Raw genomic sequence first — 26,272 nt, 5'->3', positions numbered from 1 at the left:
AAACAATAACCCAAATACGACCGTGAAGCTACAAATGACACCTGTGCTGACACAAGCCACTAACATAGACAATCACCCACAAACAAACAGTGCAACCCAGGCTACCTAAGTATGATTCTCAATCAGAGACAACTAATGACACCTGCCTCTGATTGAGAACCATACTAGGCCGAAACATAGAAATCCCCAAATCATAGAAAATCAAACATAGACTGCCCACCCAACTCACGCCCTGACCATACTAACTAAATACAAAACAAAGGAAATAAAGGTCAGAATGTGACAGTAGTAGGGTAGTTGTTTTCTGTTTTTGTGTCTGCACCAGACAGAACTGTTTTGGTCGTTCTCTTTGTTATTTCAGTGTTCAGTTAATAAAAATCATGAACACGTACCACGCTGCACCTTGTTCCACACCTTCCAACAGCCGTTACATTATCTATATTTCTGCTTTTTGTGACTCCTATCTTTGGCTGGGAAAATGGCTGTGTTTTTCTGTGACTTGGGGGTGACCTAATATAATCATTTGTGGAGCTCTCTTCTCTGTAAAGCCTTTTTGAAATCAGACACTGTGGCTGGATAAATGAGAATTTTATACCTGTATGTTTGAGAAATTTGATTTATGAGATTTCTGTTTGAATTCGGCGCCCTGCAATTTCACTGGCTGTTGGCGAGGGGTTCCGCTAGCCGAACCCCATTCCCAGACAGGTTGTCTCCTCCCCTTCATCTACACTGATTGAAGTGGATTTAACAGGTAACCGTGACATCAAGGGATCATAGCTTTCACCTGGATTCACCTGGTCTGTCTATGTCATGGAAAGAGCAGGATTTCCTGATATTTTGTACACTCGGTGTATATACCTCACACAATAGCATACAGAAGGCTACCATACACGATAATGCAAACTGCAAACAGTTCACAGTGAAATTCTCTTTTCTCCACTAGAAGGTGCTCTTTAACCGATGTCCCTTCCACGGGACGTTTAGGCTAACATAGGCTATTGCGATTAGCATAAGTTTGTAAGTAACATGAACATTTCCCAGGACATAGACATATCTGATATTTGCAGAAAGCTTAAATTCTTGTTAATCTAACTGCACTGACCAATTTACAGTAGCTGTTACAGTAAAATAATACCGTGCTATTGTTTGAGGAGAGTGCACAATTGTGAACATGAAAGTTTATTAATAAACAAATGAGGCACATTTGGGCGGTCTTGATACAGAAATGCAATGGATCATTGATCAGTTTATAACCTAGTAGCCAAAACCGAAATGGCACCTGAGCTAGAATAATACACTGTGGCCTTTCTCTTGCATTTCAACGATGATGGTACAAAAAAATACAAAATAAAGTTTTTTTTTCTTCTTTGTATTATCTTTTACCAGATCTATTGTGTTATTTTCTCCTACATTCCTTTCACATTTCCAAACATGTCAAAGTGTTTCCTTTCAAATGTTACCAAGAATATGCATATCCTTGCTTCAGGGTCTGACATACAGGCAGTTAGATTTGGGTATGTCATTTTAGGTGAAAATGTAAAAAAAGGGGCAGATCCTTAAGAGTTTTTTAACAACCTACACTCTGGTTCATCACTACATAACAAGTCTGCTAACCACTCTCTTTATCTCAAGAGGGATGGGTATTATAATGTAATGAGCTCAGACATGATGGCAGTCATGGATTATCCAATTTCTCACACATGCTTCTTCTACAAAGCCTCCATCTCCTCAGGGTGTTGTGATGTTGTGAGTACTGACAGGGTCATCAAATACACCACTGTAGATGGAGTTGTAATCTTATCTCTCTACCTCGAGAGGGAGAGAAAGACTGGTGATGAGATGAGGGGTGTAAACATTTGCCCAAACAGTTGCAACTAAAACAGCCGTTTCTATTGGATAAATTCAGGTAGGTCCCTCCCCTTTCTGTTTCCTTCTGTTTGAGAAACATTTTGCAACAGAATCGTCTTAATGAATACACCACAGAGGGCTGCTGGTCTGGTTGAGTCTATTCTCTCCTCTGTACCTGGACACGATCACATCTTTCCAGTTCTTCACAGTGTGCACCACTGAACAGCTGGAGCTTTAGAGGAATGAACCATTTGTTCAGATGGAGAAGGCTTGCCAGACTGATGTTCATGCTGCTATATTTTGTCATTAATGGTATGTTTCTTTTGTTTTTACTGATTTGTTGCACTAACTAAAATTGTATGTGGGAGATGACAGATAAGTAGGCAAATGTTTTTATTTGTAAATGTTTTAATTAGCAACATTGGTCAAATTCAAAAATGCTAAATCATTTAAACAGTGCAACATTTATACTGTGTGTAGCCTATCGCTAAGACTCATTCCAAAATAACATTCCTCCCTTTCTGGAGAGACGTGCTCCTGTATCCTGTCCGAGCATTAGACAAATATTTAAAGTAAGGGATAGATACAGACAGGGATAGGTTCTTTCACAGGAAAAAAGAGTTGTAGGATATAAAAGTTTGTGATCTATACACCAACTACAGAGTATGCCAATACTTTATTGATTCATAGACTAATTTAGATGAGATATTAATAATATTTTTGGAAACAACAGGCTGATAACCTTTTATAGTTCACTGAGACTGAGACTGTAGCTTGTCATTTGAAACTCATTTGTGTTCTATTACAATTTTTGACAAATGACAGAAGTCATGTGTTTAGGCTCACAGTGCCTGCCCATTGATGTTTGAAAAGACTGACTATGGATGTGACAATAAAACATGCACCTTTATGGACATGACTTCATCCCCAAAATGATGAAATTCTTTAATGGATATCAATATCTAAAAGTCATTAGGTAAAATGAACATTTAAACTCAGTGGCATTTAAGCTACTTTCGAGGGGGACATTAAACAGGAAATGTTTGTGGTTTCCTGTCATTATGTGGTCAGAGGCTGTCTGTCACATAGACGGTTGGAAGAGCGAGAGGCAGGTCTTTGGAACAGGCGATGTACTTTTTGACAAAATTCATGGTCTGGTCACAAGTCAGCTCACCACAAATGTGATGTTCCTCTGTTCATAGCGTGAGACAAAAAAGTGGTGTTTTTTTAGGGTGTAAGTGTCTCACATGAATGTCTTAAAACTGAGAATGAAGACGTTCAAGAGAAATAAGAGCTTCTCTACTTGACCAAAAGTATGTGGTCAGCAGTGCTGTAAAGTACTTAATTAAAAATACTTTAAAGTACTACTTAAGTAGTTTTTGGGGGTTGGCCTTATGAATTCGAGCAGCGTTCTCTTGGCATCCGCCAAACCCAGATTCATCCATCAGACTGCCAGATGGTGAAGCGTGATTTCCAATGCTCAATAGTCCAATGGCGGTGAGCTTTACTTTAATCCAGCTGATGCTTCGCATTGCGCATGGTGATTTTAGGCTTGTGTGTGTGGCTGCTCGGCCATGGAAACCCACAGTTCTTGTGCTGACGTTGCTTCCAGAGGCAGTTTGGAACTCAGAAGTGAGTGTTGCAACCGAGGACAGACAATTGTTACACGCTATAGGCCTACTATAGGCTAACGTTAACTAGCTGGCCTGGCACATCATTGCCATTGAAAGGAAGTTAGGCTAGCTATAGCAAGCTTTTTAGCCAGGCAGCCTAGAACAACATAAACTAAAAGTGTGTAGCCTACTGTATGACCTACTGTATGACAGTTTCTAATATGAAAGAGGAGGATGTCATTGGCGTTTCTCTACAAGTAGGGTGAGTCAATGAGTCATGTATTTTCTACTTGCATGCAAGCACGCACACACACAGAAATCATTACCATGGACAACCACATTATATTTAGCTTACGTTGATTGGACTAAATTAACTTGCTGGACCATGCTGTAGGTCATGTAACTGTTTATTATATGCAATAATAAAAGTATCATACACTGCAGTTGAGGAACAATGTGAAGGTAATTCTGCTTTGAAAGTTGATTAACTTGTAATCCCACTTTTGAGAAAATGGCCATTGAATGTTTTGGTACACCTACTGAGAGTTCTTCTTTGTCTACACCTATTCAGCATCGTTCACACACTCTTAAGCCTTAGCCCCACCCAACCACTGATTTCAAGACTAAAACTGGTGAAAGTAGTAGCCTACAATAAGGAAAAACTCGTAAAAATATACTTCATATACACTTTGGTCTATTTCTTAACTTCTTAGTGATTCCTTCCCGCTCGAATCCCGTTAATGGGATTGATTTGACAACATCCAGTGAAATTGAAGTGCGCCAAATTAAAAAACAGAAATACTCATAATAAAAATGAATAAAACATACAAGTGTTATACATCAAAATAAATCTTAACTTCTTGTTAATCCAGCCACTGTGTCAGATTTCAAAAAGACCATGCGATTATCTGAGGACAGCGCCCTGCATACAATCACATGAAAATCAGATTTCAACCAGGCAGGTGTGTGACAAAAGTCAGAAATAGCGATATAATTAATGCCTTACCTTTGAAGATCTTCTTCTGTTGGCACTCCAAAATGTAGATACTACAAAGTATCTAATAAGTTACCTGTAAACTTGGTCCAAACATTTCAAACAACATTCCTAATCCAACCTTATGTATCCTAAAACTTAAATAATTGATCAAATGTAAGACGGAATATACTGTGTTCAATACCGGATAAAAACAACGTGAAGCGCGTTCCAGTTCACGCGCACCAAACAGAAGAGTCCACTTGTCTTGACACTCATAAAGAACAGCCGTACCCCATCATTTCTCAAAAGAAAAACATCAACCAATTTCTAAAGACATCTAGTGGAAGCCATAAGAACTGCAACCAGGTTCCTACTAAATAGAGCTTCCCATAGAAACCTAAAGGAAAACACAGTGACCTCAATTTCTTTTTTTTGTCCTCTGGGTTTCGCCTGCCAAATCAGTTCTGTTATACTAACATACATTATTTTAACAGTTTTAGAAACTTCAGAGTGTTTTCTTTCCAAATCTACCAATTATATGCATATCCTAGCTTCTGGGCCTGAGTAACAGGCAGTTTACTTTGGGCTAGCTTTTCATCCAAACGTGAAATTACTGCCCCCTATCCCTAAGAAGTCCAGATAAAAATATTTTGTAATTATTAGATGATGCTTACCCAGACACATGTCTAAATTGATGGGGAAATCAATGCTATAACCACCCCCCAGATGGGTCACTACTGTCTTGACATGTTCATGAAATAGCAAGTTAGCTAAACAATGAACCATAATACCAACCCATAGCTTCATTAAAAATGGTTTGGTATAGCTAGCCACCATTCATGAAGTTTGAATCTGCAGGTAGCTAAAGCTAACCAACTAGGTTCAATGTTAGCCCAATTTTTCAGTTTTTGATTTGTTAAAAACATTTGAAATATCCAATAAATGTCGTTCCACTTCATGATTGTGTCCCACTTGTTGTTGATTCTTCACAAAAAAAATACAGTTTTATATCTTTATGTTTGAAGCCTGAAATGTGGCAAAAGGTCGCAAAGTTCAAGGGGGCCGAATACTTTCGCAAGGCACTGTATATACACTATTATATACTATCTACTGTATCGTAGCCTATGCCGCTCTGACATTGCTTATCCATATATTTCCATTCCTTTACTTAGATTTGTGTATATTAGGTATTTGTTGTGAAATTGTTAGATATTACTTGTTAGATTTCTGCACTATCAGAATTATAAGCACAAGCATTTCGCCTCACCCGCAATAACATCTTCTAAACATACAGTATGTATGTGACCAATATAATTTGATTTGATGACCAAGTTTAATCTTAATAAGTGTATGAATTTGACAATTTCCTGTCCTGCTAAGCATTCAAAGTGTAAAGTGTTTTTGGTTGTCAGGGAAAATGTACGGCGTGAAAAGTACAATATTTTTTTTAGGAATGTGGTGAAGTAGTAAAAGTTGTCAAAAATATAAATAGTTGAGTAAAGTACAGATACCCAAAAAACAACTTAAGCATTACTTTAAAGTGTTTTTACTTAAGTACGTTACACCACTGCGAGAGGTCTGTCCATAATAAAGAGATGCTCTGCTTTGATGACACCACACTCAAAAAAGCAAGTCCTGCAGGCTCTAGTTGTCTTATCTTGATCATTGTCTAGTCATGTGGTCGAGTGCTGCAAGGAAAGACCTAGTTAAGCTGCAGCTGGCCCAGAACAGAACGGCACGTCTTGCTCTTCATTGTCATCAGAGGGATGATATAAATACTATGCATGCAAGTCTATCTTGGCTAAGAGTTGAGGAGAGACAGACATGCCACTAGGGGTCTTTTCACAGTACCCAAATCCAGAACAAATTCATTACAGTGTTTTGTATTATCTAGAGCCATGAGTGCATGGAACTTCCATCTCATAATGCTCAAATGAACAGCAAACCTGGTTTCACAAAACAGATAAAGAAACACCTCACGGCACAACGCCTCTCCCCTATTTGACCTAGATAGTTTGTGTGTATTTATTGATATGTAGGCGACATGTGCCCTTTTAAAAAATGTAGTTTTGTCCTTGAGCTGTTCTTGTCTATTAGTGTTCTGTATTATGTCATGTTTCATGTTTTATGTGGACCCCAGGAAGAGCACTGCTATCGCAACAGCTAATGGGGATTCTAGTAAAATAAAATACATTTTTAAAAAGGCACATACATGAAAGTTCACCTGTTCCAGAATGCATTTTTTGGGGAAAAACACGTTTTGATAAAATTAAAATAAAAGAAACATTCAAATGCCTCTCCAGTGAAGTAGTGACATGCATTATTTGAAGCCCGAAACTTGCACTGACAGTCAGGATAAGGATGAGTCTGTGACAGTAGGAGTGACATTTTTGGAGGTGGAACCCTACCTTTTGGCTGATCCATTTGTGGTTGCAGGGTGAGTACAAACGGAGTTGGGTGCTGTGGAATTGATGAAGGTAACCTGAAGTGGTCTTTTTATAATTGTTTGTGTTTCTGCTGGTCAGAGGGCAGAGGCGCTTCTCACCAAATTAATTGGGACAAGAGATGTGACTTGCTTTGCTCTCAAGAAAATGGTGCCATTGAAAGGAGTGATTATGGGGTAGCACTGAATGTGAAAGTGGACCAACTGAAAGGGAAAGATTCCTGGCATTTTGTGATACTCGTCATTTGGTGCGATGCAGACAGGGTGGCATGAGTGGTGAAACAGAAGAGTCATTGTCTGTTCTTTTGAATTTTCATGATGAGTCTCTGCCCGACAAAGTGATGTTAGGATATTTCAGTTATCCCGCACAAGCTTATGTGCCAAATACATTATGCTGTTACAGGTGTCAAACCTATGGGCATGTAGTAGCAGTGTGTAGGAGGGAGGTTCCTAGGTGTGAAAAGTGTGCAGAAGGCCATGAGATAACGGAATGTGTAGCATTGGGGGGAAATGTGGAATGTTTTAATTGTAGGGGTGTCCATTGTTGCTATGACAATCAAGTTGTAACTGTTGCTTCTATGGAGAGATCGTTTTCTAAACTAAAACTCATAAAGAACTACCTACACTCTAAAAAAATGCTGCGTTGTTTTCTGTTACGAACCGGCTCGAAGCACGTAACAAAAAGGGAGACAATGTGGAGATAAGGAATAACAAAATTATATTTAATAACTGAAGTAACCTATATACAATAAACAATGGTGTATGTAGTCAGTAGTGTAAGTGTGTGGTTGCACACATAGATGTAATAATGAGGGTTGTTGAAAGGTGCCAAAGCAAACGCCACAACACCAAAAAACACAACACAACACAACAAAAAAACACCACCAAAAAAACACAGGACAACACAACACAACACAACACAACACAACAAAACAAAACAAAACAAAACAAAACAAAACAAAACAAAACAAAACAAAACAAAAAAACACCACCAAAAAAACACCACAACACAAAATCCAGCAGTGTGTCTGCCCGCTGAGTCTCCTCAATGAATGGGGAAAAAGTGTATTTATCCCGTGTCCCATTTCAGTGACGACCGTCCCGGCTCCGCCCACCGACATCCTAATAAGGAAAACAAGAACAAAGAGAAAGAATTCGGCAGACAGAGTGGGAGGGTCGTCACATCTTTAAAAAGAGAAAGGTTGGGTTGTTAATGCTGGGTTAATTCTCCTGCCAAATCAAAGTTATCCAGCAAGCTCTTGAATGAGGATTGTTGCAGCTGTAGCAAGTCTAGCAGACAGTGCCGCCTGCTCATAGTGGAATTACTTTGAGGGATAAATGGGCAAGGCGCTATGGCTGACCAAAAACTGTGAGTAAAAAACTATCTAACATTGTTTATTATCCATTCAGGTTAAATAGACCTAGCTAACAAAATTACATATCTCAGTCATTGACAATATTAGAAAATGTTGGCAACCCCATGCATGCTAGCTCAAACATTAGTTAGCTAGTTAACTAACGTTACTTAGCTAACATGTTCTAACTTGGCTGGCTAACTATTTAACAATCAATTGTTCTGTGCTGTGTGCCTGGAAGCAAAAAATGTAATGTCGTTTTGGCTGGCTAGTTGTGTCAGTGCCTGTAGAAAGCATGTCTTCTGTAAGCCTAACTTTAACACTACTGCATTGTTTCATGTCAGGTAGTTAGCTCAAACATTTGGTTTCCCATCTGGTTTGACAGGTCTAGCTTAGTAAAATCTAGCCAATTCCCTGTCTATGAGTTCATATAACATGATTGGAGCTAGTTGGCAAGTTTATAGCTAGTGCTTTTATGGTGGTTAAGTTACTGTATGCTTTTTTGTTTGCCTAATTGTTTCTGAGTTTACAGGCTAGGTAGTAAATCTGGATGCATACAGTTACTTTAGGTACATGTCTCAATTCACTAGGTACATAGCTAGGTACATGTCTCAATTCACATGTTTAGGCTATCAATTTTGACTCCACTTAATGTGTTAGCTATCATTTGTCTTTGTCCCCCAGATACTAAAGATGACACGATCCCACCACCAGTGTAACGAGTTGGAAAGAACACTGCCCGCCCAAACATTGAGGCCTGAATCATATTTGAGAATAAGTATACATGTGGAATATTGACTAATTAATATGTAATACTGTAAACCAGAGGTGGAAAATAACTCATGATAAATTCTCGTTACTGTAAATGAGTTAATTCAGTAATTTTACTTATAATTGAGTAAATGTAAAGTAACAATACTTGATTAAGATATTTCAGTAGCCTTTCCCCCACTGATAAAAACGTCTTAATGTTTAATTTCTTTTCAAATGTTAATAGTATATTTTACAGATGTGCCTTGTTGCAACTCATAAAATAAATGACCCTAGATCAAACTGTATGTTCCTTTTTCAATGTAATGCATGGAAGATCTGTAAGATGTGTAACTGTAGCAACATTAGCTAATTGTCAACATTAACTCAATTACTTTTACTCTGGGAACATATTAAATGAGCTACTTTGGACTTTTACTTAAGTAGTTTTACTTTTATCTGCGTCAAATTTAATTGAACTGACTCAGTGCAGATTAGCATCCTTCACACAGGCTTGTGCAAGCGTTTGATGAGTGTCTTGATTATTGTTCAATGTTTTATAATCCTTTTCTAAAATTCCCAGGCTGGAACCAATATGGCTGAATATCTCTACCAAGCAACTGAATATCTCTGCCAAGAACAAGATACCTGACCCTTTGTTCTGATTCTGGGGACAGTCACCTCTACTCCCTGGAATTCATCATGAATGAGCAAGCTCTGGAGCAGGAGACTTTGTTTTACAAATTCCACTTGAACATGAACTGTAGGGGTTGGGGGGAGTAGTGTAAACTTTACTTTTCTTCAGCCCCATTACTCAGCTGTAATTGGTAGGGCCGCTGTGATTTTTAAAAGTATGGTTGTGCTTCTAAAGTTAATTTCTGTTCTTTATTTGTTTTATATTTTGCATGACTTCATTTTGTAGCTAAAATGTATATCTTAAACATTTTGTATTGTCTACAATTTGTTGTGATTGGCCATATGTCATTTTAAGAATGACATGTTGTAACACTTATTTTTGGAAGTATTTGTAAATTAACACCTTCTGTAAAAGGTAAGAATTAACCCACTGCTGGGTCAAATGAATAACAATAAAACTGTAAAAAGCAACCAACTGCTGGGTCAAAATAACTTAATTTTGGGGGTAAATCAAGTAACCCAATGTGTTGGGTCATTCAACAGTGTTGGGTTACAATAACCCAGTGCTGTGTATGTAATATAGTGACCCACCGCAGTATTTTAAGTGAATGACGCATTAGGCTTTTGGTCTGTGTTTTTGAACACCCGAGTAAGTAGTAGCTTAAAGTAAAAATACTTTAAAGTACTACTTAAGGCTAGGGGGCACTATTTTCATTTTTGGAAAAATAACGTTCCCGACGTAAACGGGCTATTTCTCAGGACCAGAGGCTAGAAGTTGCATATAATTGACAGCTTAGGATAGCGAACACTAATGTTTCCAAAACTGTAAAAATATTGTCTGAGTATAACAGAACTGATATTGCAGGCGAAAGCCTGAGAAATCCAATCAGGAAGTGGCTCTTATTTTGACACCCCTGTGTTCCTATGCATCACTATTGCCCATTGAAAGTGATATAAACTAGATTAATTTTTCTATGGCGTCCCTAATGTGTCTACAGCCGCTAGACGGTTACAGGATTTTGAAAAATTAGCGTGAACAACATTGCGTCAGTGGTCAGGTGGTGGCTCTCAGTGATTTGTGCGTAATAGACAAAGGCGGCCATTGTTCCTCTCGCTCCTACTGAAAAGCTAATTGTCCCGGTTGATATTATTGAATAGATATTTGAAAAACACCTTGATTGTAACGTTTGCCATGTTTCTGTCGATATTATGGATCTAATTTGGAGGGGGTTTTTCGGCATTTGCCGTGACCGCAATTTCCGGTGGACAAGAAACGGTATTTCGGCTATAAAAATAATCTTTATGGAACAAAAGGAACATTTGCTGTCTAACTGGGCGTCTCGTGAGTGAAAACATCCGAAGCTCATCAAAGGTAAACTATTTAATTTGATTGCTTTTCTGATTTTCGTGGCCAAGCTTCCTGCTGCTAGCTGGACATAATGCTATGCTAGGCTATCGATAAACTTACACAAATGCTTGTCTTGCTTTGGCTGTAAAGCATATTTTCAAAATCTGAGATGACAGGGTGATTAACAAAAGGCTAAGCTGTGTTTCACTATATTTCACTTGTGATTTCATGAATATGAATATTTTCTAGTAAGATTTTGTGTCTGTGCCGTTATGCTAATTAGTGTAGTTGATGACAATTCTCCCGGATCCGGGAGGGGTAGTTAGTTGTTTTTGGGGTATCTTTACTGTACTTTTTTAAATAACTTTTACTTCACTACATTCCTAAATTTAAAAAAAATTTACTTACTCTACATTTTCCTTGACACCCAAAAGTGCTCATTACATCTTGAATGCTTAGCAGGACAGGAACATTTTCCAATTCAAGTACTTGTCAAGAGAACATTCCTGGTCATCCCTACTGCTAGGAAGCTAAGTGTTTGTTTCTTGGGCTTCGGGAATGTGACTGAAAAAGCAAAAACTAAACTGATTGAAAGTATAAGGGGATATCTGTGAACATGGTGACAGTACAATGATTGGAGCATACTCACTGTGGTGGGAAAAGTACCCAATATTATACTTGAATAAAAGTAAAGTTACTTAATAAATTACAAAAGTGAAAGTCACGCAAGTATAAGTCAAAAGTATTTGGTTTTAAATATACTTGCGTATCAAAATAATAAATATGGGCTCCCGAGTGGCGAAGCAGTGTAAGGCACTGACACTAGAGTAGTTTGATTCCAGCCTGTATCACAACTGACCGTGATTGGGAGTCACATAGGGTGGTGTATAATTGGCTCATCGTGTCCAGTTTTGGCCGGTGTAGGTCGTCATTGTAAATAACAATTTGTTCTTTATTTATTTCACCCTTATTTAACCAGATACGCTAGTTGAGAACAAGTTCTCATTTACAACTGTGATCTGGCCAAGATAAAGGAAAGCAATGCGACACAAACACAGTTACACATGGAATAAACAAGCGTACAGTCAATAACACAATAGGAAAAAAATAACGTCTATATACAGTGTGTGCAAATGGTGTGAGGTAGGCAATAAATAGGCCATAGTAGCGAAGTTATTCACAATTTAACAAATTAACACAAGTGATAGATGAGCAGATGATGATGTGCAAATAGAGATACTGGTGTGCAGAAAAGTAAAAAACAATATGTGGATGCAGTAGGTAGATTGGGTGGGCTATTTACAGATGGACTATGTACTGCTGCAGTGATTGGTTAGCTGCTCAGATAGCTGATGTTTAAAGTTAGTGAGGGAAATGTAAGTCTCCAGCTTCAGTGATTTTTGCAATTTGTTCCAGTCACCAGCAGCAGAGAACTGGAAGGAAAGGCAGACAAAGGACGTGTTGGCTTCGGGGATGACCAGTGAGATATACCTGCTGGAGCACGTGCTACGGGTGGGTGTTGTTATCGTGACCAGTGAGCTGAGATAAAGCGGAGCTTTACCTAGCATAGACTAAGATGACCTGGAGCCAGTGATCCTGGCGATGAATATGTTGCGAGGGCCAGCTGACAGTTCGCAGTGGTGGGTGGTATAAGGGGCTTTGGTAACAAAATGGATGGCACTGTGATAGAATGGCACTGTGATAGAGTGTTGGAAGCTATTTTGTAGATGACATCGTCGAAGTCGAGGATCGATAGGATACTCAAGTTTTACTAGGGTAAGTTTGGCGGCGTGAGTGAAGGAGACTGTTGCGAAATAGAAAGCCGACTCTAGATTTGATTTTGGATTGGAGATGTTTAATATGAGTCTGGAAGGAGAGTTTACAGTCTAGCCAGACACCTAGGTATTTGTAGTTGTCCACATATTCTAGGTCAGAACCGTCCAGGGTAGTGATGCTAGTCGGGTGGGTTGGTGCGGGCAGAGAACGGTTGAAAAGCATGCATTTGGTTTTACTAGCGTTTAAGAGCAGTTGGAGGCCACGCAAGGAGTATTGTATGGCATTGAAGCTTTATGGAGGTTAGTTAACACAGTGTCCAGAGAAGGGTCAGATGTATACAGAATGGTGTCGTCTGCGTAGAGGTGGATCAGGGAATCACCCGCAGCAAGAGCGACATCATTGATATATACAGAGAAAAGAGTCAGCCTGGGAATTGAAACCTGTGGTACGCCCATAGAGACTGTCAGAGATCCGGAGAACAGGCCCTCCGATTTGACACACTGAACTCTGCGAAGTAGTTGGTGAACCAGGCGAGGCAGTCATTTGAGAAACCAAAGCTATTGTCTGCCGATAAGAATACGGTGATTGACAGAGTCGAAAGCCTTGGACAGGTCGATGAAGACGGCTGCACAGTACTGTCTTTTATCGATGGCGGTTATGATATCGTTTAGTACCTGGCTGAGGTGCACCTGTGACCAGCTCGGAAACCGGATTCCACAGCAGAGAAGGTACGGTGGAATTCAAAATGGTCAGTGATCTGTTTATTAACTTGGCTTTCGAAGACTTTAGAGAGGCAGGGCAGGATGGATATAGGTCTATAACAGTTTGGGTCTAGAGAGTCACCCCTTTTGAAGAGGGGGATGACCGCGACAGCTTTCCAATCTTTAGGGATCTCGGACGATACGAAAAAGAGGTTGAACAGACTGGTAATAGGGGTTGCAACAACGGCGGTGGATAATTTTAGAAAGAGAGGGTCCAGATTGTCTAGCCCAGCTGATTTGTACGGATCCAGGTTTTGCAGCTCTTTCAGAACATCTGCTATCTGGATTTGGTGAAGGTGCTGGGGAGGCTCAGGCAAGTAGCTGCAGGGAGGGGCGGGCTGTTGGCCGGGTTTGGGGTAGCCAGGAGGAAAGCATGGCCAGCCGTAGAGAAATGCTTATTGAAATTTTCGATTATCAGTGCAGTGGGCAGCTGGGAGGAGGTGCTCTTGTTCTCCATGGACTTTACAGTGTCCCAAAACTTTTTGGAGTTAGAGCTACAGGATTCAAATTTCTGTTTGAAAAAGCTAGCCTTTGCTTTCCTGACTGACTGCGCGCGCGTATTGGTTCCTGACTTCACTGAACAGTTGCATATCGCGGGGACTATTTGATGCTATTGCAGTCCGCCACAGGATGTTTTTGTGCTGTTCAAGGGCAGTCAGGTCTGGAGTGAACCAAGGGCTATATCTGTTCTTAGTTCTACATTTATTGAAAGGCGCATGCTTATTTAAGATGGTGAGGAAATTACTTTTAAAGAGGGACCAGGCATCCTCGACTGACGGGATGAGGTCAATATCCTTCCAGGATACCCGGGTCAGGTCGATTAGAAAGGCCTGCTCGCAGAAGTGTTTTCGGGAGCGTTTGACAGTGATGAGGGGTGGTCGTTTGACCGTGGACCCATCGCGGATGCAGGCAATGAGGCAGTGATCGCTGAGATCCTGGTTGAAAACAGCGGTGGTGGTGTATTTGGAGGGCTAGTTGGTCAGGATAATATCTATGAGGGTGCTGTGCCCGTGTTTCCGGATTTGCGGTTGTACCTGGTGGGTTCCTTGATGATTTGTGTGAGATTGAGGGCATCTAGCTTAGACTGTAGGACTGCCGGGGTGTTAAGCACATCCCAGTTTAGGTCACCTAACAGAATGAACTCTGAAGATAGATGGTGTCCAGGGCACAGCTGGGAGCTAAGGGGGGTTAGTCTTAAACTGACTTGCCCTGTGAAATAAAGGTACAATTTAAAAAAATTATCCTGATTTTAAGCTAACAAGACGAGGCGAGGGGTTCCCCTACGGGAACTCCACCCCCCCGTTCAGCTGAAACGGTGGCACAGGGAATGCAAAAATATTCTTAGAAATATTTAACCTCCACACATTAATATTATTAACAAGTGCAATACCTCAAATGAAAGATAAACACCTTGTTCATCTACCCAGCGTGTCAGATTTTTCAAATGTTTTACGGCGAAAACACAGCATATATTTATGTTAGACCACCACCAAAACAAAGAAAAAACGTAGCCATTTTGTCCAACAAAAGATAAAATGACAAAAGCAGGATTTTTTTTAAACTCTTGAAAATCTTCATCAGATGACAGTCATATGACATGTTACACAGTACATTTATGTTTTGTTCGATAATATGCATTTTATATCCATAAATCTCGGTTTACATTGACGCCATGTTCAGAAAATTCTCCAAAAATATCCGGAGGAATTATATAAAGCTAAGCCAGATAACAGAAATACTCATTTCAGTTTGTCTGTGATGTGTACGCTGAGGAACTTATAACTTTACACCTTCTCCACTGCTGTCCCTTCAATGTGGATAGGGGGGTGCTCCCTCTGCTGTTTCCTAAAGTCCACGATCATCTCCTTTGTTTTGTTGATGTTGAGTGAGAGGTTGTTTTCCTGGCACAACACTCCGAGTGCCTTCACATCCTCCCTGAGGGCTGGCTGTAGTTGATGGTAATCAAGCCCACTACTGTTATGCCATCTGCAAACCTCATGATTGAGTTGGAGGCGTGCATGGCCACGCAGTCGTGAGTGAACAGGGAGTACAGGGAGGGGGGGGGGGTCAGCGAAGTGGCGATGTTGTTTTCTACCTTCACCACCTGGTGGTGGCCCGTCAGAAAGCCAAGGACCCAATTGCACAGGGCGGGGCTGAGATCCAGGGCATCCAGCTTGATAATGAGCTTGGAGGGTCCTATGGTGTCGAATTCTGAGCTGTAGTCAATGAACATAATTCCTACATAGGTATTCCTTTTGTCCAGATGGGATAGGGAAGTGTGCAGTGTGATGGCGATTGCGTCGTCTGTGGACCTGGAGCGGGACTCTAACCCGGAAGCTTATAAGAATGCCTATGCCCTTCGACAAACCATCAAACAGGCAAATCATCCAAACATGACTTAGATCGAATTGTACTACACCGGCTCTGACGCTCGTCGGATGTGGCAGGGCTTGCAAACTATTACAGACGACAAAGGGAAGCACAGCCAAGAGCTGTCCAGTGACACGAGCCTACCAGATGAGCAAAACTACTTCTATGCTCACTTCGAGGCAAATAGCACTGAAACATGCATGAGAGCACCAGCTGTTCCGGAAGACTGTGTGATCATGCTCTCCGCAGCCGATGTGAATAAGACCTTTAAACAGGTTAACATTCACAAGGCCTCAGGGCCAGACAGATTACCAGGACGTGTACTGCGAGCATGCGCTGACCAGCTGGCAAGTGTCTTCATTGACATTTTCAACCTGTCCGAGTCTGTAATACCAACATGTTTTAAGCAGACCACTATACTGCCTGTGCCCAAGAACACTAAGGTAACCTACCTAAATCACTTCCAGCCCGTAGGACTCACGTCTGTTGCCACGAAGTGCTTTGAAAGGCTGGTCATGGCTCACATCAACACCATCATCTCAGAAACCCTAGACCCACTCAAATGTGCATACTGCCCCAACAGATCCACAGATGATGAAATATCTATTGCACTCCACACTGCCCTTTTCCACCTGGACAAAAGGAACACCTATGTGAGAATGCTATTCATTGACTACAGCTCAGTGTTCAACACAGTAGTGCCCTCAAAGCTCATCACTAAGCTAAGGACCCTGGGACTAAACACCTCCCTCTGCAACTGGATCCTGGACTTCCTGATGGGCCGGCCCCAGGTGGTAAGGGTAGGTAACAACACATTCGCCGCGCTGTTCCTCAACACAGGGGCCCCTCAGGGGTGCATGCTCAGTCTCCTCCTGTACTCCCTGTTCACTCATGACTGCACGGCCAGGCACGACTCCAACACCATCATTACATTTTCAGATGACACAACAGTGGTAGGCCTGATTACCGACAGCCTATAGGGAGGAGGTCAGAGACCTGGCCGTGTGGTGCCAGGACAACAACCTCTCCCTCAACGTGATCATGACAAAGGAGAGGATTGTGGACTACAGGAAAAAGAGGACTGAGCATGCCCCCATTCTCATTGCGGGGCAGCAGTGGAGTAGGTTGAGAGCTTCAAGTTCGTTGGTGTCCACTTCATCAACAAACTAACATGGTCAAAGCACAGCAAGGCAGTCGTGAAGAGGGCACGAAAAAACCTATTCCCATTCAGGAGACTGAAAATATTTGGCATGGGTCCTCAGATCCTCAATAGGTTCTACAGCTGCACCATTGAGAGCATCCTGATTGGCTGCATCACTGCCTGGTATGGCAACTGCTCTGCCTCCGACTGCAACGCACTACCCTCTGTCGTATTCTGCGCATGTGACTAATACGATTTGATTTGTTGGGGCGGTATGCAAACTGAAGTGGGTCCTGGGTGGCCGGTAAGGTGGAGGTGATATGATCCTTGACTAGTCTCTCTTAGCACTTCATGATGACAGAAGTGAGTGCTACAGGGCAGTAGTCATTTAGTTCAGTTACCTTTGCCTTCTTGGGTACAGGAACAATGATAGCCATCTTGAAGCATGTTGGAACAACAGACTGGGATAGGGAGCGATTGAATATGTTCATAAACACACCAGCCAGCTGGTCTGTGCATGCTCTGAGGACGCGGCTAGGGATGCCGTCTGGGCCAGCAGCCTTGCGAGGGTTTACACGTTTAAATGTTTTACTCACGTCAGGCACGGAGAAGGAGATGGGGGAGCAGTCCTTGTTTAGCGGGCCATGATAGTGGCACTGTATTATCCTCAAAGCTTGCAAAGAAGGTGTTTAGTTTGTCTGGAAGCGTGAAGTCGGTGTCCGTGACGTGGCTGGTTTTTCTTTTTGCAGTCCGTGATTTCCTGTAGACCCTACCACATACGTCTTGTGTCTGAGCCGTTGAATTGCGACTCCACCTTCTCCCTGTACCAGCATTTCTCTTGTTTGATTGCCTTGTGGAGGGAATAACTACACTGTTTATATTAAGTCATATTCCCAGACCTCTTTCCTTGGTTATATGCGGTGGATCGCGCTTTTAGTTTTGAGTGAATCCATCCACGGTTTCTGGTTAGGGTAGGTTTTAATAGTCACAGTGGGTACGACATCTCCAATGCACTTCTTTATAAACGCACTCATTCAGTCAGCTTATAGGTCGATGTTGTTCTCTGAGGCTGACCGGAACATATTCCAGTCAGCGTGATCAAAACGATCTTGAAGCGTGGCTTCCGTTTGGTCGGACCAGTGTTGAATGGTTCTCATCACTGGTACATCATGTTTGAGTTTCTGCCTATAAGACCTCGGATCATTACTGTTCTGTTATTATATTCTTTAATATTACATTTTGGGGTTGTGTCCACATACAATTGTCTCATGGTCGTGTTTCCACACATTTTAAGATGTTTGATTGCCTTGCCCAGGGCTGCATGCCAAGAACTTGAGAAGATCCACCTTGATTTCTTCCGTCTTAGTTTATTACAGCTGGTTACAGTATATGTTACAGCTGATTTGCACTTGGCTAGATGTAGCTAGATGTTTTTGAATGTAAGCAAAGCCTACCTCAATTGTTTTCTGTCTGAATAGTTCTCTCTTGCTTGTGTAAGTCTAGGTACTAGTTTTCCTGTCCTTCCTCCTGTGCTTTTTGATTGTCCTTTTTTTATTTGTTAGCTAGCTAGGTTTTTAAGCTAACAGCAGGTAGCCAGTAGCTAGAAACTCTTAGCAACTCCATAGAAATGTGTATGCAACTGTTAGCTTGTTAGCTATCCAGTTGAGTTATCTGGATAAAAGTCGTCTTCTGATGTTGTATTCTTAGTCCTTCTTTATCTTTCTTTCTTTCTTGTTTTTCTCAAATGTACTCTTCCTCAAAATAATTTGAAATATGATATCTAATACTAGATATTAGGAGATCATCATTTTACCAGCTGCTCTTGGAACTTGGAACAATAACTCAGTAACTCAGAACTGATGTTTTGAAATGATCTGATGATCTGAAATACACTGCTCAAAAAAATAAAGGGAACACTAAAATAACACATCCTAGATCTGAATGATATATTCTTATTAAATACTTTTTCCTTTACATAATTGAATGTGCTGACAAAATCACACGAAAATGATCAATGGAAATCAAATTTATCAACCCATGGAGGTCTGGATTTGGAGTGACACTCAAAATTAAAGTGGAAAACCACACTACAGGCTGATCCAACTTTGGATGCAATGTCCTTAAAACAAGTCAAAATGAGGCTCAGTAGTGTGTGTGTGGCCTCCACGTGCCTGTATAACCTCCCTACAACGCATCGGCATGCTCCTGATGAGGTGGCGGATGGTCTCACAAGGGGTCTGAGGATCTCATCTCGGTACCTAATGGCAGTCAGGCTACCTCTGGCGAGCACATGGAGGGATGTGCGGCCCCCCAAAGAAATGCCACCCCACACCATAACTGACCCACCGCCAAACCGGTCATGCTGGAGGATGTTGCAGGCAGCAGAACATTCTCCACGGCGTCTCCAGACTCGGTCACGTGCTCAGTGTGAACCTGCTTTCATCTGTGAAGAGCACAGGGCGCCAGTGGCGAATTTGCCAATCTTGGTGTTCTCTGGCAAATGCCAAACCTCCTGCACGGTGTTGGAATGTAAGCACAACCCCCACCTGTGGACGTCGGGCCCTCATACCACCCTCATGGAGTCTGTTTCTGACCATTTGAGCAGACACATGCACATTTGTGGCCTGCTGGAGGTAATTTTGCAGGGCTCTGGCAGTGCTCCTCCTGCTCCTCCTTGCACAAAGGCGGAGGTAGCGGTCCTGCTGCTGGGTTGTTGCCCTCCTACGGCCTCCTCCACATCTATTTATTTATGGATATCGGTGGTAATGAAATATCTCTGTAAAGTCATGTGATTTTTCGGTGATATCCTTGACTTTTATTTGGGGGGAAAAACAATCAATTGGGGAAGAAGAACTTTCCTCACTCAGAATGCATTTCCACGTGAACTTAATTTCTGACAAAATATTGAACTACGAATCCTAACAATCATTTCCTGACCCCCAACCATCACATTAGGCCTGTAAATAACTAAGAAGGACTGGGATACTCAAGTCACGAGTGTAATTCCAGTCGACTACATTGCAGACGTGCAGAAAACATGAACTCATTTCATGTCATCTTCAGTGCAGTCTGACATCAGATCACAATATCATATGGATGCAGTTACTGACATGTTAAACACTCATCCAGGTATTGTGAGATTTATTGCAGTCATTGTGTTAATTTTGAGTCTCTCTTTCCCCAGTTCTCTGTGCTTCCCAGCAAACAGTCCAGTCTGAGACTCAGCAGGTGAAAGGCATCATGGGACAGTCTTTCTCTTTTCAAGAGAGGGTGATCAAGACTGGCAATTTACTTTATGGAGAACTTGGCAGTATTGCAAATGTGTACCCTGATAAAGAAGGCAAAATCACCCTTGAGAAGAGATTTGAAAACCGCCTCCGCTTGAACAATGTTACAAGATACTTCACTCTGTCAGCCCTTCAGATTGACGATGCTGGGGTTTATACTGTGGAGAATACAGATGAAGGGAAAAAAACAACAAAATTTGAGCTCACTGTATACAGTAAGTGTGTGTGTGTGTGTGTTGTATATTACAAAAACATTTAATATAGGTTCCAATTCCAATTTATTCCATTTTTTTCTTCCAGATGTTGTTTCCAAACCTCAGGTGACAGAGTGTGACAGCAGCTCCTGTAGTGTGGTGTGTTCTGTGGACAATGAAAAAGAGGTGACCTTGACCCTGTACAGGGGAGAGGAAATACTAAACCAGACCAGCAGTCCTGACCTCACCACCAATCCATCTCTCCATTTGGAGGTAGAGGGAAAGAACTACAACTCCACCTACAGCTGTGTGGCTTCCAACCCTGTCAGCAATGAAACAGTTCTTGTCCCAAAATGTTGCAGTGAAGATGGTCATCCTAATGATGCTGGTAAGAGACATTTTGAATTAAAACCATCCAGAAAATAGCATTTACCAAGTCAAACTGAAGTGTAGTTGAACTCATTCAAAACATACTAAGGAAAATAAGGAAAATAATTTCCTTGTGTTTTATTTCAGACAGTGATGGGATGACTCTGGGTATGGTTATTTCTGTAATCTGCGTTTTGGTTGCCTCTGGGCTGGTTGGACTTGCAATCTATCTAAGGAAGAGGGGAAATGAACACTCACAAGGCAGGTATTTACAATCAAGTGTAGTGTTTTGGAAAAGGTGTGAAATGCATGTAAAATAAGGTGTAATCTTCAACACTTCCTCTGCTTGGTCAGACAGTGTCATTATCCCAGACAACTTCTCTAAATGTTGAAAAAGCAGAAGGCACACACACTCTCTGACAATGATTACTTTAATAGCTTGGCTTATCTGACACCAAAATGACTGCAAGCACAGAGACCAGTACTCATAGTAACAAAAGTCCTGAAAGTTTACAGAACTTTCAGGGGTGGGCGTTTGTATGTCTGTCAGTTAGTCGTATGCTTCTGCCAGTTAGTCGCACCTCATCTTAGGTCCATATTTACTTTCCTTTATCTGTCTTCATAGATTCATCCGAAAGAGTGCAAGTTGACATTGAGTATGCAACGATAATTCCTAAAAAACGAACAGATAACCAGGTTAGTAAAAAACCTACAGGCTGATTGACAATACAGCAGCTTTATCAGCCCTCGTGTCTACAACTGTAGGCTTTATCTCTGTGTCAGTGGGTTAATGTGGTCTTGAGTTGCACAAACCACCTAAGTTTGATACCCGGCCTGATATCGTTATATGGTTTGGTTGCACAATGAGAAGCCACACAGCACATACTGGAGTGCCAGTTCTAGGTCCAAAAGACTTAACAGCTTCTACCCCCAAGCCATAGACTCCTGAACAGCTAATCAAATGGCTACCCAGACTATTTGCATTAACACACACCCCCCCCTCTTTTACGCTGCTGCTGCTCTCTGTTTATTATCTATGCATAGTCACTTTAACTACCTATATATATACACATACTACCTCAATCCTCGACTTACCGGTGCCCCACACATTGACTCTGTACCGGTAGCCCCTGTATATAGCCCCACTATTGTTATTTTACTGCTGCTCTTTAATTATTTTTTACTTTAAAAAAAATAAAAAATACTTACCTATTTTTTACTTAATACTTTTTTTCTGCATTATCGGTTAAGGGCTTGTACAGTAAGTAAGCATTTTACTGTAAGGTCTACAGTGCCTTGCGAAAGTATTCGGCCCCCTTGAACTTTGCGACCTTTTGCCACATTTCAGGCTTCAAACATAAAGATATAACTGTATTTTTTGTGAAGAATCAACAACAAGTGGGACACAATCATGAAGTGGAACAACATTTATTGGATATTTCAAACTTTTTTAACAAATCAAAAACTGAAAAATTGGGCGTGCAAAATTATTCAGCCCCCTTAAGTTAATACTTTGTAGCGCCACCTTTTGCTGCGATTACAGCTGTAAGTCGCTTGGGGTATGTCTCTATCAGTTTTGCACATCGAGAGACTGAAATATTTTCCCATTCCTCCTTGCAAAACAGCTCGAGCTCAGTGAGGTTGGATGGAGAGCATTTGTGAACAGCAGTTTTCAGTTCTTTCCACAGATTCTCGATTGGATTCAGGTCTGGACTTTGACTTGGCCATTCTAACACCTGGATATGTTTATTTTTGAACCATTCCATTGTAGATTTTGCTTTATGTTTTGGATCATTGTCTTGTTGGAAGACAAATCTCCGTCCCAGTCTCAGGTCTTTTGCAGACTCCATCAGGTTTTCTTCCAGAATGGTCCTGTATTTGGCTCCATCCATCTTTCCATCAATTTTAACCATCTTCCTTGTCCCTGCTGAAGAAAAGCAGGCCCAAACCATGATGCTGCCACCACCATGTTTGACAGTGGGGATGGTGAGTTCAGGGTGATGAACTGTGTTGCTTTTATGCCAAACATAACGTTTTGCATTGTTGCCAAAAAGTTCAATTTTGGTTTCATCTGACCAGATGTTACGCACGCCTCTATGAAGAGGGAACGCAACACCCTGCTACAACTAAACTCTGTGAAGCGAAAAAAGGTATGGACTGTAGGTGCAAGTAAGAATGACAACAGGCAGAATGTGGTACCGTTTACAAGGACTTTTTATTCCTTTACACGGTAATATGGGGAAAAGGGGCTGGACGGAACCAAAGCAAAGAAAGTAAATCTCAAAGCCCCCCCCCCCTCTCCTATCTTACCTGCCTACCCACTACTTACCTAATTTAGCACCACCTGGTGCCCTAACCAAAATACAAGGGGTGGTCCGCCCAGGTCTTACCTAGTGTGCCTAGACAGCGAATATGCTACGGGTATATGTATGCCCCGGGCCTCTTGCCTAAGCACTCCCTAGGTGCCTTCCCCTTTCCCCCTGGGAACAAATGAAACAGAATATTAAACAATTTCAAACAAACTAAGAAACAAAAGGATGTCAAATAAGCTCTCTGAGCAACAAACTGACAGAACATACCACTTTCCAGCAAAATCAACCTCTATCACAATCAATCTCAGCAATCCCTACCCCCAGCAAAATCTCTACCTCCAAAAAGAAGAGACCTCTACCTCCAAAAAGACCTCTACCTCCAAAAAGACCTCTACCTCCAAAAAGACCTCTACCTCCAAAAAGACCTCTACCTCCAAAAAGACCTCTACCTCCAAAAAGACCTCTACCTCCAAAAAGACCTCTACCTCCAAAAAGACCTCTACCTCCAAAAAGATCTCTACCTCCAAAAAGATCTCTACCTCCAAAAAGATCTTCCTCCTGAACAGAACACTGGCTTTTATATAGCTTCAGAAGGAATGGGTAATTGGAGACAGCTGTGTCTTGACGAGGGGGCGGGGTCAGCTCTCCAATTAGCCCTGGAGTCGACCAATCAGCTGCTTGAGGGATTTCAGGAAGCCATTTCCTGAAATAAACACATGCAAAATACACAATCTACAACACATAATCTGGGGAATGTAACACCAGAGCACCTTCTTCCACATGTTTGGTGTGTCTCCCAGGTGGCTTGTGGCAAACTTTAAACTACACTTTTTATGGATATCTTTAAGAAATGGCTTTCTTCTTGCCACTCTTCCATAAAGGCCAGATTTGTGCAATATACGACTGATTGTTGTCCTATGGACAGAGTCTCCCACCTCAGCTGTAGATCTCTGCAGTTCATCCAGAGTGATCATGGGCCTCTTGGCTGCATCTCTGATCAGTCTTCTCCTTGTATGAGCTGAAAGTTTAGAGGGACGGCCAGGTCTTGGTAGATTTGCAGTGGTCTGATACTCCTTCCATTTCAATATTATCGCTTGCACAGTACTCCTTGGGATGTTTAAAGCTTGGGAAATCTTTTGGTATCCAAATCCGGCTTTAAACTTCTTCACAACAGTATCTCGGACCTGCCTGGTGTGTTCCTTGTTCTTCATGATGCTCTCTGCGCTTTTAACGGACCTCTGAGACTATCACAGTGCAGGTGCATTTATACGGAGACTTGATTACACACAGGTGGATTGTATTTATCATCATTAGTCATTTAGGTCAACATTGGATCATTCAGAGATCCTCACTGAACTTCTGGAGAGAGTTTGCTGCACTGAAAGTAAAGGGGCTGAATAATTTTGCACGCCCAATTTTTCAGTTTTTGATTTGTTAAAAAAGTTTGAAATATCCAATAAATGTTGTTCCACTTCATGATTGTGTCCCACTTGTTGATTCTTCACAAAAAAAATACAGTTTTATATCTTTATGTTTGAAGCCTGAAATGTGGCAAAAGGTTCAAGGGGGCCGAATACTTTCGCAAGGCACTGTACACCTGTCGTATTCAGTACATGTGACAAATAACATTTGATTTGATTAGTAATGCCTTCGATCTTCATGTAGTCTTTTACAGTATTTGCAAAGTCTGTGGACTTTTAAAGTTAGGCTTAGTGATTCCTTCCACTAGCTTTAGGAAAGGTTCCAGATGTGTTGTGTTGACTGTTGAGTTCCCTACTGCAGAACAATGAGAGTAGACAAGAGAGTGTCAGGTTTGTCCTGTTTCCTTCCTCTGGCACAAAGTTTATAATAAAGAAGCATAAAATCCTCTTTTATTTTTGTTGTTTTCCCACCCCTTTTATCTCTCCTCTCTCTGCCCCTTCTTCCCTGTCCTTCCCTCCCCTACCTCCCTCTCCCTGCCTAGGAGGAGCGAACAGATATACCGGAATTGGAGTCACACAGAACAGACATACCAGAATTGGAGTCACGTAGAGACAACCCTAACCTGACATCAGTTTATGATACACTCCTGTTGCATCGCATGGCTGCCAGCGGGGATGTTGACACAGCATGAAGGAGAAAAACGGGAAGTCAATGGGAGGCCGAAATGATAACTCACATTCTGTAGAGCATAAAAGAGGACGTTGAAACAAAATGAAAGTAAAACAATATTCATGCTAACAACCTTTTAGAGGCATAGTTATGGGAGAAAAATCCCCTGGAACTGTTGTGCTGATATTATAATTTCAGGCTTCCTTTGTAGGTCATTCTCACAGACCTGTCAAATAGGGGCCTCGGTTACATCCACTGATACTGACCAATTCAATAACTATGCATTGAGTTGTTAGCAGGATCAGGATATCCTTCTTATCAAGTACCTTTTGTCCCAAATCACAATGTATAAGTTAAAACAAATGGAACATATCTTTTAATACAATTCACTAGTGTTTTTGCTATGCTACTGCTGTGCCAAAGCTTCCTTTCAGTACTGTCTGTTCTGTTGTTTAAATGTAGGTGTCTCCCCTGTATTGTTTTTATAGCTGGTCATTGTTTAGCTTGCCAGTGGATAGCAGCTGTGTACATAATTTAAAAAGAGCAGGCGTTTGAGATAAAGCCACCTACTCCTTAGAAGCAATGGCTGTTAGGCTGCTTTAGGAACAAAAGGTCCATAGATACATTTTTTCCTTTCAACATTTAGGTTGTATTGAGGGGTGGCCAGCTCTAGGAAGAGTCTTGGTGGTTCCAAACTTTTTCCATTTAAGAATGATGAAGTCCACTGTGTTCTTGGGGACCTTCAATGCTGCACCCTTCCCCAAATCTGTGCCCCGACCTCGTGGCTTGGTTTTTGCTTTGACATGCAATGTCAACTATGGGACCATATAAAGACAGGTGTGTGCCTTTCCAAATCATGTCCAATCATATGAATTTACCACAGGTGGACTCCAAGTTGTAGCAACATCTAAAGGATGATCAATGAAAACAGGATGCACCTGAGCTCAATTTCTGATTACTTATGCAATTAAGGTACCTGTTAATACATTTGCAAAAAAAATG

General features: G+C 41.4%; 1 protein-coding gene and 1 long non-coding RNA gene across 5 annotated transcripts; both read left to right on the top strand.

Annotated features, from left to right (window-relative positions):
* Positions 1 to 1,975: 1,975 nt before the first annotated feature.
* On the top strand, positions 1,976 to 25,679 carry LOC112231740 (SLAM family member 5). Of its 4 annotated transcripts, none has more exons than XM_024398492.2 (6): positions 1,976 to 2,160; positions 20,202 to 20,519; positions 20,605 to 20,886; positions 21,015 to 21,128; positions 21,493 to 21,563; positions 25,143 to 25,679. In XM_024398492.2, the coding sequence occupies exons 1-6, from the start codon at positions 2,091 to 2,093 to the stop codon at positions 25,290 to 25,292; spliced, it is 1,005 nt and encodes a 334-aa protein (XP_024254260.1). In that variant the 5' UTR covers positions 1,976 to 2,090; the 3' UTR covers positions 25,293 to 25,679. The 4 variants fall into 4 exon arrangements, with proteins under 4 accessions (XP_024254260.1, XP_024254263.1, XP_024254262.1 ...); XM_024398495.2 differs by having other exon boundaries at positions 21,015 to 21,132; XM_024398494.2 differs by lacking the exon at positions 21,493 to 21,563.
* On the top strand, positions 7,838 to 10,094 carry LOC112231773. The gene is made up of 3 exons (XR_002950520.2): positions 7,838 to 8,249; positions 8,920 to 9,013; positions 9,569 to 10,094. It is a non-coding gene; the product is annotated as an uncharacterized LOC112231773 (long non-coding RNA).
* Positions 25,680 to 26,272: the final 593 nt, after the last annotated feature.

The sequence above is a fragment of the Oncorhynchus tshawytscha genome, linkage group LG34, assembly GCF_018296145.1.
Source record: "Oncorhynchus tshawytscha isolate Ot180627B linkage group LG34, Otsh_v2.0, whole genome shotgun sequence".
Classification (NCBI taxonomy): domain Eukaryota; kingdom Metazoa; phylum Chordata; class Actinopteri; order Salmoniformes; family Salmonidae; genus Oncorhynchus; species Oncorhynchus tshawytscha.
This window is presented reverse-complemented; position numbering and strand designations above follow the sequence as displayed.